General features: G+C 33.6%; 1 protein-coding gene across 1 annotated transcript; it reads right to left on the bottom strand.

The window, feature by feature from the left end:
• Positions 1-8,209: 8,209 nt before the first annotated feature.
• Positions 8,210-10,640, bottom strand: LOC130995276 (adenine phosphoribosyltransferase 5-like). The gene is made up of 6 exons (XM_057920508.1): positions 10,365-10,640; positions 10,154-10,264; positions 9,838-9,930; positions 8,803-8,952; positions 8,655-8,716; positions 8,210-8,560 (listed from the first exon to the last, which is right to left on the bottom strand). Exons 1-6 carry the CDS (start codon positions 10,453-10,455, stop codon positions 8,489-8,491), a joined length of 579 nt encoding a protein of 192 aa, XP_057776491.1. The 5' UTR covers positions 10,456-10,640; the 3' UTR covers positions 8,210-8,488.
• Positions 10,641-13,486: the final 2,846 nt, after the last annotated feature.

The following is a 13,486-nucleotide window of genomic DNA, read 5'->3' as shown; positions in this document are numbered from 1 at the left end:
TTGATGGCCGAAAGGAGTTTAAGTCCCATGACACTCACTTGCTGTTTCACATGGAGGTCGTGGTGGTGAAGGTGCTTCATTGTAGTGATGAATGATTAGGTTTTTGTTGAGAATCAGTTTGTTTTATAATTCGTATTAGTGAGATAAAAATATGGGTAAAAACATCTATCTCTTGTTTCCCAGTATATATATCATCTGATTTCAATGTTGTTAACTCATCGTTGCAGAGGAGGAGAGAGAAAGTGTGTGTGTGTGTGTGTGGAAGGGAGAAGAAGAGAAGAGAGAGATGATTGTGTGGGTAAGGGGAGACTGCGAGGGTATTGGTACTACTCTCTCTCTCTCCCTCACTAAGATTTTGGACAAAAGTGAGGGTGCACCATACTAATGCTGGGGATAACAATGGCTTTGATCCCCTGTTTTCAACAAATTGTTTCTCATTTCTTTTTTTCTCTACAAAAACAGATTGTATTTTGTTTATTAATACTCCTTCACTAATTACAATAAATGGAATATGTAATTTTTTGTTACCTTAAAAAAGAATTTTTTTAACTTCTTTTTATTTTGCTGAACTTTTGCTATCTTCTCATTTTTTTGCTAATCGTTTCGTGTATATATCAATGTATAATCCGTTGAAACTAGATAGATAATTATTTTAATTGTGCTTATAGTTACAAGAAATGAAATAATTTTTATAGCAGATGATACATTTGAATTTGATACGTAACTATTTATCCTTATCACAAAAATATATAGTAATACGTGTTAACTATTCATATATATTTAAATTTAAAAATAAGTAACTAGTTATTCGTCTCATTAGTGACTCAAATATTACATAATAATAATATACAAAAATAAGAGATTAGAAAATTAATAAAAAAAACTGCATATGCATGTGATAAATGTCAATATATACTCAAACCTAATTAATTTGAATAACAAAACTTTAAATTAAAAAAGGTATTTATGGAAGACATGTCGATAAATATTTGTAGTCGTTTAAAATGTATATACTTGTATATGTCCCAAATTTGATTAGTCAACCGAACCCGTTTAATTATATAAATATATGCTGCTACAAATTCATATAGTTGTTCATGTTTAGAGTTTATATACTCATATTCATCACAAAATTCAATTAAAAAATGAATTTTCTACGCATTCATGTTTTAATCTCGTCTAGTAATATCCAGTATCTAAATAATAATTTAATAATCTTAACATTTTTTTTGAGCGGTTAATAATCTTAACATTTATTACCAAAAGATTGAAAATGTAATACAATGTTATATTAAGACAATATTGACTAAACAATATTATCATATATTAATACATCACATATAATATGTAGAAACATACATCAGCGTGACCATTTTGAAGAAAGAAACACAAATTTTGGCCAAAATTCACGAACTTTTACCCGATTTTCGTTTTTCCCACGACTTTTAAAATTTTAGATAAAAATACACAACCTTTCGATTGATTCTGATTTTTCCACAAATATTAATTTTGTCTAATTTAAAGCTTAGGTGGCACTCGAAATTGCTAACATGGCAACGCCGTCCGGCGAAGTAAACTATATCGTTTTCAGCAACAATTAAATGATGTTATTTTGTGATAAAACGCTAGATATTAGTGATTTGTAGGTTACACTGAGATTTCCAGGTTACGATTTTGATTTGCCATGGGTAGTTCCTCACGCTCAACGTCGAGCTCATGCTCATATCTTGAAATGCAAAAACTTTTGCAACACTCCAAAGTTGTGTTATTCATTCACTTACTATAAACCTCCACAAATGGAGTCATATACGAAATTGCGAGGAGTATCTCGAGCATATATGTACGCCAATGAGTTGACTCTCGGTGTGCTCATCAAATGTGCAGGGAAGAAACATATGAAAGTGATGAGAGAAAGAACTGTTAGCGCGCCATTGAGAGAGAAGAGAGTTGGAATATTAAATTAGGGCTTATTTAAAATTATACACAAAACAACAACGTTTATTATAAAATGGCAAAATTTTAATTTAAATTTTAAACGACGTTGTATCCTCGTCAACATTAGTAAGTCACGTCAGTTTTAATTTTTGCCGGAGAAATTCATCTCGGGAAAAATCAAAATACGTTGTAAAATTGTGTATTTTTTTATCTAAAATTTAACTCGGGGGAAAAAATGAGAATCAAGTAAAAGTTCGTGAATTTTGGCGCTATTTTGCCCATTTTATTTTTTATTGAGTGAATAAGCTTTTATATTTTTTATCTTTTACTCCATATTTTTTAACTCGGGAGTACTACTTTTTATCGAGCAAATACGCTTTTTTATTTTTTTATTCAGCAACCAATATTGGTGTGGAACTTTTCCATTCCCATTTGAAAAAAAAAAAAAAAAACTAAATTCTTCAGCTCGGCACTCTAGCTCGTCTGCAACAACGTTAATTGTATATTCAATTACAGAGTTAGGGCACGCGTTGTGATTTCAAGAACAGAGTTAGGGGTTAGGGCACACGTCAAGAATTCAAGAACAGAGTTAGGAGTTAGGCCACGTATCGTCATTTCAAGCATTCCCGTCATTTCAAGAAGGCCGGTCCTGAGAAAACTGTGCTGCTATTGAGACTCCAACTTTTAACGAGTTGACAAAATTGTGGAAAACTTCTATATGCATGTACAAGGCCGGTCCTGAGAAAAATGAGGCCTTGGACAAAATTATAAAAATGGGCTCTCAATATATTAACGGATCAATATATTGAAAAAAAAATCCATTACTTATAAAAAATGACTTCATCTAGTGCAAAATCATCTACGACATCGTTCAAATCTATGTTATTTAAAATCTCTTAATCTCTTTTTCTATACATAACTAGTATTACTCCCGTGCGATGCACTTAGAAAATAAAATTCTATAAGTTACTTATATTAATATATAAAATAGCTCTAATAAAGATAATAGTATTAAAATGAAGATTAAACCACCATCTTATAATTGGAGGCATATAAAATGAATGACCAAGATCTTGACAAAATCTTTTTAACTAACGATATATTATCTATTTAAAAAAAATTCCACCAAAATGTCTAGATATTTTTCTTTCAAATTTTCTATTAGTTTTGAAAGGGTTTTTGGAACTTTTAATTACTTTTTTATTGATTTGCATTTCATAATATATTTTTTTGAAGCGTTAATTGACTGTAAATCCACAAACTATTAGTGAATTTTGCTATTTTTTCAAGGGGTTATTGCCGTAAAATACATCAAGTTTGCCAATTTTCTGGTTTATATCATGAGCTTTTTTTTTTGCCAAAAAATACATGAATTTATGATTTGTTGGTAAAATCCCACAGTGAGTATCTCCGGCGAAATCGAAACTTATGTGTCATTTACGTGGCTTATGTGACAGTGACGTGGCATTTAATTTATTTGAGAATGATGATGTGTTGCCACTCCTCACCCACCCACCCCACAGACCGTCCCCTTCCCCCCTCCCTCCCCCCCAACCCAACCCAACCCAACCCAACCCAACAGACCGTCCCCCTCTGTCACCCCCCGCCGCTGCCACTTCTCCTGCCCGGCGGGCGGAGCCTTCGCCTTCCCCCAACCCCGCCGCCACCAATTCCCCTCTCGATCTCTGCCGCCTTCGCCCAAAGTCTTCCAATTTGTAGATCTGTAATTGAGCATCGTGAAATTGGTGGTTTTGGTCGAGTTTTTGAAGACTGGAGGGCGGGCTCTGTTGGTGGAGGAGGGCGGCGAAGGGAGGAGGGCCTGCTGGTGGTGGGGGAGGGCGGCGGAGGCGGGGCTCTGTTGGTGGAGGGAGGGCTCCTCTCTCTTCCCCCTTCGACCTATCTCCCTTCCCTCATTTCTCGCCACCCTCTGTCACTCTCCTCACCACGCCCAGCCGCTACCGCGCCGGCGATCTTGGTGGCCAGTCACCATCTTCTCCTGCCCGGCGTCGCCGTCCAAACGCCCTTTCTCCTTCAATTCACGGCGAGACAACATCCATAGATTCCAAGCTTAGCCGTCCAAACGCCCTTTCCCCTTTCCCCAACCCCGCTGCCACCACTTCCCCTCTCGATCTCTGCCGCCTTCACCCAAAGTTTTCCAATTTGCAGATCTATAATTGAGCATGGTGAAATTGGTGGTTTTGGTTGAGTTTTTGAAGAAATTGCTGGTGGGGGAGACGGTGAGAGAGAGAGAGAGAGACAAGGGATGGTTAAGGGTTGAGAGGGCGGCGACGACGCTACTGTCGCCAGAGAATGAAGAAGGGGGAGGGGCTGCGCGCGTGTGTGTGTAGCGTAGTGGGTGTGTGCGCGTGTGTGTGTGTGAGAGAGAGAGAGAGAAGTGTGTGTATGTGTGATTTGGCAATTTCGGCAGCCACGTTAGCAATTCCGGCAGCCACCTCAGATTAGTTTGCGCGAAATTACAACTTATGGGATATTTAAGAATCACTCATAAATTCATGTATTTTTTGGCAAAAAAAAAGCTCATGATATAAATCAGAAAATTGACAAACTTGATGTATTTTACGGCAATAACCATTTTTTTCAACTATATAAAGTTGCAATATAAATACATAAACTTTAGCTCATTCGAGAATTTGTCCTGAATTTTAATTTCGTTCATACATGACAAAATTAAAGATGATATAATATATACACATTATATTAAAATAACTTATACAAAATTTTTACTGAAATATACACAGTACTAATATATATATATATATATATATATATATATATATATATATAGGGAGAGGTTCAAGAAAGAACCATAAATAAAAGAAGACCGGAGAACCATTTTCAGCCATTCGATCATCAAGATCTACGGTGGATGCATCATCTTGTTGGATGAATGCAGATCCTGGGTTCGAATCCTGAAGGGAGCATTTTTTTTAAATTTTTTTAGTGCATTAATTTTAACAGCGAATGCATTAATTTTTACAGTGGATGTATTAGATTTGATGGTTCTCCCGTTCTCACAATTAATATAGTTCTCTCTAGAACCACACCCTATATATATATATATATATATATATATATATATATATATAATGAATATATAGTTTAATTTTAAAATTTGTATTTTGATAAAATTAACAAATACAACCTAGCAAAGATGAAATTTAAAATTTGTCATGACGAAGGATCATAACATTTTAAAATTTGTTTATTTTATTTTGTTTTTTATATTTTTACTATATATTATTATTTTTATATTTATATTTTTATTATAATAATTTAATGCAATTACAAAGATTAAACTTATATTTATTCATTTTAGAATTCTTTAGCTTATAATATAAATTTGTAGATAAATATATATATATATATATATATAATTTCTAATATGATTTACATTTATTAAAGTTTTAGTTCGTTTTTGTATGAATTTTATATTATTATTATTAGTAGTAGACGAAATTGATAAAAAAAATTAGAAAAAAAATTATTTCCAAAAATAGTAAGGTGATTTTTGGCAGGAAAACATAACTTACTATTTTTGAAAGTGATTGAGCTTTTATATATATATATATATATATATATATATATATATGGAGAGGTTCAAATAAGAACCACTAAATAAAATTAGAACAGAGAACCATTTTAAACCATTCGATCATCAAGATCTACGGTGGATGCATCATCTTGGTGGATGAATGCAGATCCTGGGTTCGAATCATGAAGGGAGCAAAAAATTTATTATTTTCGGATGCATTAAATTTAATAGCGAATGCATTAATTTATATAGTAGATGCATTGATTTTAATGGTTCTTATGTTCTCACGATAAGTGTGGTTCTCACTATAACCGCACCCTATATATATATATATATATATATTATATTATATGGAAGGGCTAAAATAAGAGCATTTATTAAGATATAAAATAAGAATCATTTTCAGCCCTTAGATCATCAAGATCTACGGTTGATTCGTAATCCTGTTGAATGAATTTATGGTCCTGAATTCGAATCCTAAAGGTAGCAAAAAAATATTTTTCACAATTCATACCCTTTATACAGCGAATTCATACGTGTTCTACATAAAATGCATACATTAAAAATTGCTCTTATTTCTTATTTTAAGATGTGCTATCACGGTAGCCCACCCCGATATATATATAGGGGGCCGCTCCAATGAGACCTCCTAATTTTAGTGAGATCTAGGTCACGATCTCGTGCGTTTATTTCATCAATCCTATCTCGTATATTGTATCTGGATGGAAATCTCTTTTTTTGCAAGGTTCGAATCCTGGAGGGAGCAGAATATTTTAAATTTTGTTATTCATCAGTATATACTGCATTGTTCATCAGTATATGCTGCCTTGTTCATCAGTATATATGTCTTGTTCATTACCAATTTTTAAAATTTTATTTTTCATTAGTATATACATCTTGTTTGTTAGATATACTTCTTGTTTGTTAGATATACATCTTGTTCATTAGTATTATATGTATTCACATTTAGCCAATGTGTGGTTGGGTATTTTTGGAGGTTGGAAAGTTATTTAATTAATTAAATTCATTATTTAGTGCTTGGTTTGAGTAATGAGTTAACTATTACCCTTACTTGATAGTAATCAAATCACCGAATTTGTAACCCTTCAAAATCGAGGAGAAACAAAAGAAATCAAACACTCAATAAAATTAATACTTTGATGGCACGAATTTTCAAATCTTTACTACCCAGGTCAGCTGACATCATATCTCATGTGATCTCTCTTTGTCAAAAAATATTACATGACCAATGAAGGTTTACCACGTGTTACCCGCCAAAAAGTGTATATTGTCGCCTTCTTCAGATCTGGCATCCTTTCTGTTATCAAATCTGCTCCAAGCATTTCCCTCAACTCTTCTATTCTCATGTTGTTATTCCTCTCAAATCCATGGATGTAGATCATTTAATCGAACCACATAAATCGTTGTCTTCTTTGTCATCTCATTTTTCCTTCGCTTTCTTGCTTTGTTATGTTCTTAATTGATGGTACTAAGGAGTTAAGTTATTGAGCCTTTGAAAGCTTAATTTGTAACAATTGGCGTCGTCTGGTGGGAAGTGAAGTTCACGACAAAGAAGACGGTGGAAGCAAGGATAGAGGCGATTGATCTAACACAAAATCAATAGGAAGAGTATCATGGCAACTGCCAAGTTTGATACTGAGGAATTCACATGAAAAAATGACTTCGTGTTTTGGAAATTGGAGAAATTCACAAGGACCAACATGATTAGACGTGATAGATAAAAATAGTAAGGATCCATTGTTTATTTAGATGAATTGAAACTTTTGGATATCTTAATGTCCTTGATTATTTATACCATTTGAATTAGTTTGCTTGATTTATATCCCATTGAAAAAGTGCAATTGAAGAAATCCTAATCTCATTTGAGCTAGTTTTTGCTTGATTGATAAACAATCATGGGATCATTCGGTTTAAAAGATTAGATAAGATTAGATTAATCTTATAATATCTTGTTGGGTTGAGTGGATACGACCCGTGATTCAATTTTGGAACAATGCCACATAAAAATAGTTTTGGCTTATGAGTCTTAGCTTACCCCCTATGAAAACATTAGTCTTAGGTCTTAGGCCAATTCCTTAGGTAATTTTGAGCTAATTTAATCTCGGCAACCCCCCCCCCCCCCCCCCGTGTATTTTATCAATCATGAAAAGTAAATATCCCCTAAAGTTACTAGAGGCACTCTCCCGTGTAACCGGTTGCACCGTGCAATTGGTTTTTGAATGACACTACTTCAACATACAAATGACACTTGAAGATCTTCAAATGTCACTTGTATGTTGAAGTAGTGTCATTCGAAAATGTTCAAGTGTCATTCTGAAAACCAGTTGCACGGTACAACCGATTGCACATGAGTATTTGTGAAGTTACTATATGTATATGAGAAGCAGTCCACACCTTGAATCTTGATCTTGGTAGATGTCAAATTGAGGCAGATGCTAACTAGATATAATTACCTATTGCATAGGTTTTACTACACTGCACGCCACAACCTACCAACAAATCAAACAGTCTTTTTGGTTTGACTGTGGTACCACATAAATCTATGTCATGCAATTTGCCATTTTGCCTCCATCCTTCTGTACAATTCATCAAAGTGGACAGAGAGAGATGGTCCCAAACTAGACAACTAAATTGTAGTTGTAATAAACTTTTTAGTTGTTTGCAAAGTTCAACTACAACAGAAGTAATAAGCAAGAAAAGTGCAGTTTGAAAGGGTTGATATCTCATTAAATTCATATTTTACAGCCCCAGAAAGAAAGAAAAAAATTCAGAAATTTCACCTCTCCCATCTAAAAATTTCAGAAAACACACCAAAACTGCAACTTTCGACCGATGCTCGAAAAAACTGTGGTTGAAGCCTCAACTCTTGTAGACAGTAACAACTAACTAGGCTTTGGAGTGAAATTGGTAGAGATTTAATGAAAGCCATTCCATCCATGTTGAAATACTGTCGGCACAACCATAGAAAAGAATTGTACCTCAGCAACACCCTTCTACTTCACTTGGCTCCACAAGCATGTAAAGTGCCTTTCCATTTAGCCTGTTCTGGTCCTATAAGAAAAAAAAAAAACAAAAAAATTAATTCATTTGAACTTACAACCTTTGACCGTTACGTTAACACACAAGACGAGACGAGCAAGCTCACCTTGATGAGCTCGGGCACTCCGATAACACAAGCACATTCCACCACTTCAGCCCCCATGCATTCTTGAAACACCACAAAAAACACAAATTACTGGTGCAAGTGAAACAAAACAAAGTTTGAAAGTGTTTGTTCATCAAGAAAAATTTACCTAAAAGTTTGATAGCTGCGGAAAGGGTGCCGCCAGTAGCAACAAGATCATCAATCACCACGGCCTTCTCCCCTTGTTGTACAGCACCAACATGCATCTCTAGGCAGTCCTTGCCATATTCCAGCTCATAGGCTTCGGATATTACTTTGCCTACACACATTCTTAAACCTTGTAGTAAAAGATAAGCCACTTAATAATCACAAATTCCATTTTTGCCACCAATTTATAGGCAAGTTGCAACTAATACCTTGCTTAAATTCAAGAACCTAGTATGATATGTTGTGTAGTGGTGGATTATGAGACCCTCAACTACAAGGGCTTCCAATCAAGAGTGTAATCTTAATCAGTAGTTAGATGTAGGATTGCTAGGGGCCGTTTCCTTTTGGGGATTAACCTAGATAGTATACAATAATCCATTACTTACTAAGATGGATTTGAACATTGGAATATCCCAATACCCTCGTAATGAAGATAAAAAACACTCAATCATGTGTCTTATTAATCATGAAAACTAAACGCCCCCTAAATGTAAGAGGTAGAGAATTATCCACGTCCTTCGAATTTCTATATGGAGCAAGATTAGCCTCGCAATATACCTAATTTATTTCCCCTTCAATGAACCCATCTTCCCACTAGCACGGCCAGCCCTAGTGGCTGGAGATCCGGAAATATTTCCGACATTTAAGGCAGTCGATTTCTTGTTTCTAGCTAACCAGTCGAATGCTGTCGGACCCTCACAAGTGGGATACGCAGCGTGGCCAAGTTCTTCTTTGCAAAGGCCTATCTAGAGAACACAGAGCAAAACTGAGAAGGCAAGAATGCAGCTTAACTCTCTCACTATTCATACCCTCTCATTGCAGAAACAGATCACACAAATCAAACAACAAGAGTCTAACAACAATAGGCATGTGTATATATGGTAGCAAAGCAAATACTAATTGAAATGTGCATAAAACTAGTTCAGCAACTCCACCAAGTATGATTAATTTATGAAGGAAATATGCAATCAGAAGTCAGATTAGAGCAAATACATACCAGGCAATTTCCCACGTTTTCGTAGTGGAACAAACTTGGCACCAATAGCCAAGGCAACACAAGGAGCAAACATAAACCCTCTTGCTTCAATTCCTAAACAGAGTTGGAAAATATCACCAATCAAATTGTTAAAAACAAGAAATCCTAATTCACAAAAATGCAAACATCCCACATTTCCAGCTCATGTTACTAACAACATAGTTTCTTGCAAATTATAAGCTGGGACTGATATTTTTCTAGAGGGTAATATATATATATACACAAAAAGTGAAAATGGGCAGGAGAGAGAGAGAGAGAGAGAGAGAGAATTAGAAACCTGCAACAACAGAAATGCCCATGTCTTTGTATCTCTCGACAAAAATGTCCACTGTGTCTTTGAAAACTTTGTGGTTGAGAAACAAAGGGGTTATATCTTGGAACATTATACCTACAAACAAGAATTAAAAAATGCATGCATTCATATACACTCACAGAGCTACAAACCAAGAAAAAACAGAAGTTTTGAGAGAGATGGGGTGGTGCAAGACCTGGTTTTGGGAAATGGGGTATCACTCTAATTGCCTCAGAAATTGCCTCAAGTCTGGGGTCTCCCTTCAACCCATTCTCTGCCGCAAACATCTTCCTCTCCCCTAGTGTGTGAAATGTGTGTGTTTCTCTCTCTCTCTCCTCTGTCTCACACACACAGCTTGAGCTTGCTAAAAAGAATTTGGTGCTGTGGTTTTATAGAAATGAAGTGTGATGCGGGAAATTTTCAAAATCATACCAAAGTCCACTTTAGATATTTGGGATTTGGCAAATTATCTCGTATACTAAAATACCCCTATTTTCGATGCTATTATAAATGTAAAGCGTGACAAAATTTATTTTCATTGTGATTCTTTTTTTTCCCCTTTTCTAAGGCATTCAGTTAAAATATCTTGGTAGTATAAGATTTCCTTGCTATATTTTTCACATTGTGTATGAAAATAATTGAATATGATTTGAACAAAATTGAATATTATTCCATAGGCAGAAAATCAATCGTTTAGATTAAATGGAAAATTGTAAACAGTATTCATTCAACATAAAAATAAAATCGATCAAAATGGTAGCAAATAAATGAAATAGGATTTGAAAGTGGAGTTTTGACATTTGTAATGGTAGGGGTGTTTAATTGGATTTTTTCTTTCGAAAAATTGGGGTTAGCTTAAAGAAATTGTAATAATATAGTACTATATGATTACGTATTGAACCGTAATAATTTGCCAAAAAGTCTAGTAAAATCTTTTGAGATATTGATCAATAAAGTCCAAGCTCTATTAGTAGATTGTTTGTTGGAACGTAAAGTAAATGAAAGGTATAAAGTCTCATAAATTCATAAATACGTTTGTATACGCAATTTGAAAAAATTAAATAATCTCAATCGCTACCACATATCTCTTTCAAACTTTAAAACAAATTAGCATTTGTAATAATTCTATCTCCCGTGACTCGGAAAACGGAGGAAGTATTATGTAATCAAAATTCAAAGTATAATATCTCTTCCTTTGTCTCGTTTTTTTTTTGGATTGTCTCATTGATTTTATCTTGTTTTTTTATTTAGTAATAATTTTAAATTATAAATAATATGATTTCACACTTTTACATACTTTTATTATACATCATCCGTCCATGAAAGAACTTCCTAGGAAGGAGTGACACGGGTTTTAAGAAAAAATATTATTGAGTGTATTGATAGTGGATAAAAGGTAGTTGAGTGTATTGAGAGTGGTGAAAATGTGTTATAATTAATATTGAGAGTTGTGAAAAGTGAAAAGTAAGAGGATTATAAGTGGTGGGGTATAGTCCAAAAATAGGTAGGAAGTTCTTTTGTGGACATCCCAAAAAAGAAATATAGGAAGTTCTTTCGTGGACGGAGAGAGTATTAATTATACTCTCATTAATAATTATGTTCAAAAGAAATTAAACAGGCTTAATGAGACGGATGAAGTATAATAATAAGATTAATTTGTACTATTGTACTTAAAAGAGCTCCAAATTTTGTTCATAAGTGTAAGTGAAAAAAAAAATAAGACAATAAATAAAGTGCATAGGGTTAAATTAATTGAATGAAGTGAGGTAGGTAGTAAATGCAATGGGTGAGAAAACAGAAACAAATATATTCTGTGGTCGCTTTTAGTGGGAATCGAGGTAAGGATAATTTGGTACTTTTGATGAAAATTGACGGCTGTAGGTATGCAGAGAGAATCAAGTGAGTTCAGCCTTTTTAGATTTTGTTGTGGTCCCCACTCCCAACTCCCCAAACACTATTTCTCTTTTTTGCCCTTCTCACCTCACTATTATTACAAATTTAGGGGAATCTTCGACACTAGCAATATTTAAGAAATAGAGTAAAATTCGAGTGAAACATTGGGCAATGTATGAGATACTGGTTGATATTTATGCACAGGTTGAGGATCTACCTAGCCTCTCATCCTTTAGGTATTTTTATTATAAGATAAAAAAAAGAAAAAAGAAGAAGAAACGAATAATTTTACATTTGTCCAACCATTCAAATATTTATAAATTTAGGTTAGGATTCAAAAAGTGAAAATCTCATAACTATATTTTGATTTTGGAATCACAAGAAGAAGAGTAGTTAATAAGAAAAGAATGATCGGTATAATATTTATAAGAAATATTTATTGCATATATCCTCCCTCCAATTAAAGATAATTCATTTTTTATTTTATATCGTTCCATTAAAGATGACTCATTTTTATAAAAATCAATATTTAATTCTTAAAAAATTGTAGATCTTACCACTTTTATTTAATTTACATCTACTTAATCTTCGTGTCGAAAATAGGTGAGCTATAGTTTGTAGAACAAAACGATGAGATCTTTTTCGATCATATGTATTTATTATATTTATAATTGGAAAAATATAATGTTAGACTGGAAGTGTATATATCCGTTTCTTTCTCATTTTTGTTTTTGTGAATTGTATATCTACGTTGATTTTTTTTTTAATAAATTATATAAGTAAATAAAGAAATTTTAAAAATCGTGCGACGGAACACTCCAACCTAACAAATGACACTATGGACTCAAAAACACTTTGACTGAAAAATAACACGATGAAAATGACTGTGGTTGTTGGAAATGAGTAATCCTACTCTGTAACTCTGTTCTCATTAATATATAAAACGTGATTTAAACATGTAATTAGTATCAGTGCTACTTTATTCTCTTTTAATCTTTCTTAAACTACAATTAAATAATATTTAAACGTGACTTTAAGATCATGACATAAAACAATACGAGTTCTGTTGCTTTATAATCGAGCGGGAAAATAATATAGTATTTCTTTACTATATATGTCTAATTTTAATCTAGTACTAATATTTATTTTCTTAGAGCACTACAGCATGAAATTGTTTTATTCATGCTTATGAGGCTATGCCTTGAGATAATAAAGATTAGTAAATTTTAAATAGTCGAGCTAACGAGTGAGGGCCCTAAAGTGATCCAAGAGACACCCCATAATTTTTTTTAGAACTCCTGCATGTATCTATTATATAATCAAATAAAAAATTATAAAATATATATTATTTAATCAAATAAGTCACCTCACGCAGACGAAACCTCTACACCCCATAACGATCCTGATCTGATCGTCCAGTGAAAT

This window comes from Salvia miltiorrhiza, chromosome 7 (genome assembly GCF_028751815.1).
Source record: "Salvia miltiorrhiza cultivar Shanhuang (shh) chromosome 7, IMPLAD_Smil_shh, whole genome shotgun sequence".
In the NCBI taxonomy this organism is placed as follows: Eukaryota; Viridiplantae; Streptophyta; class Magnoliopsida; order Lamiales; family Lamiaceae; genus Salvia; species Salvia miltiorrhiza.
The sequence above is the reverse complement of the archived record's forward strand: the minus strand, read 5'-3'. Positions and strand labels throughout refer to the sequence as shown.

Coding starts and splice junctions, on each gene's coding strand:
- LOC130995276 (XM_057920508.1), bottom strand. CDS start 10,455: ATGTTTGCGGCAGAGAATGGGTTGAAGGGAGACCCCAGACTTGAGGCA. Junction 9,931..10,153: donor GGGCATTTCTGTTGTTGCAG/GTTTCTAATTCT, acceptor AACTCTGTTTAG/GAATTGAAGCAAGAGGGTTT. Junction 8,953..9,837: donor AAAACGTGGGAAATTGCCTG/GTATGTATTTGC, acceptor GAATGTGTGTAG/GCAAAGTAATATCCGAAGCC.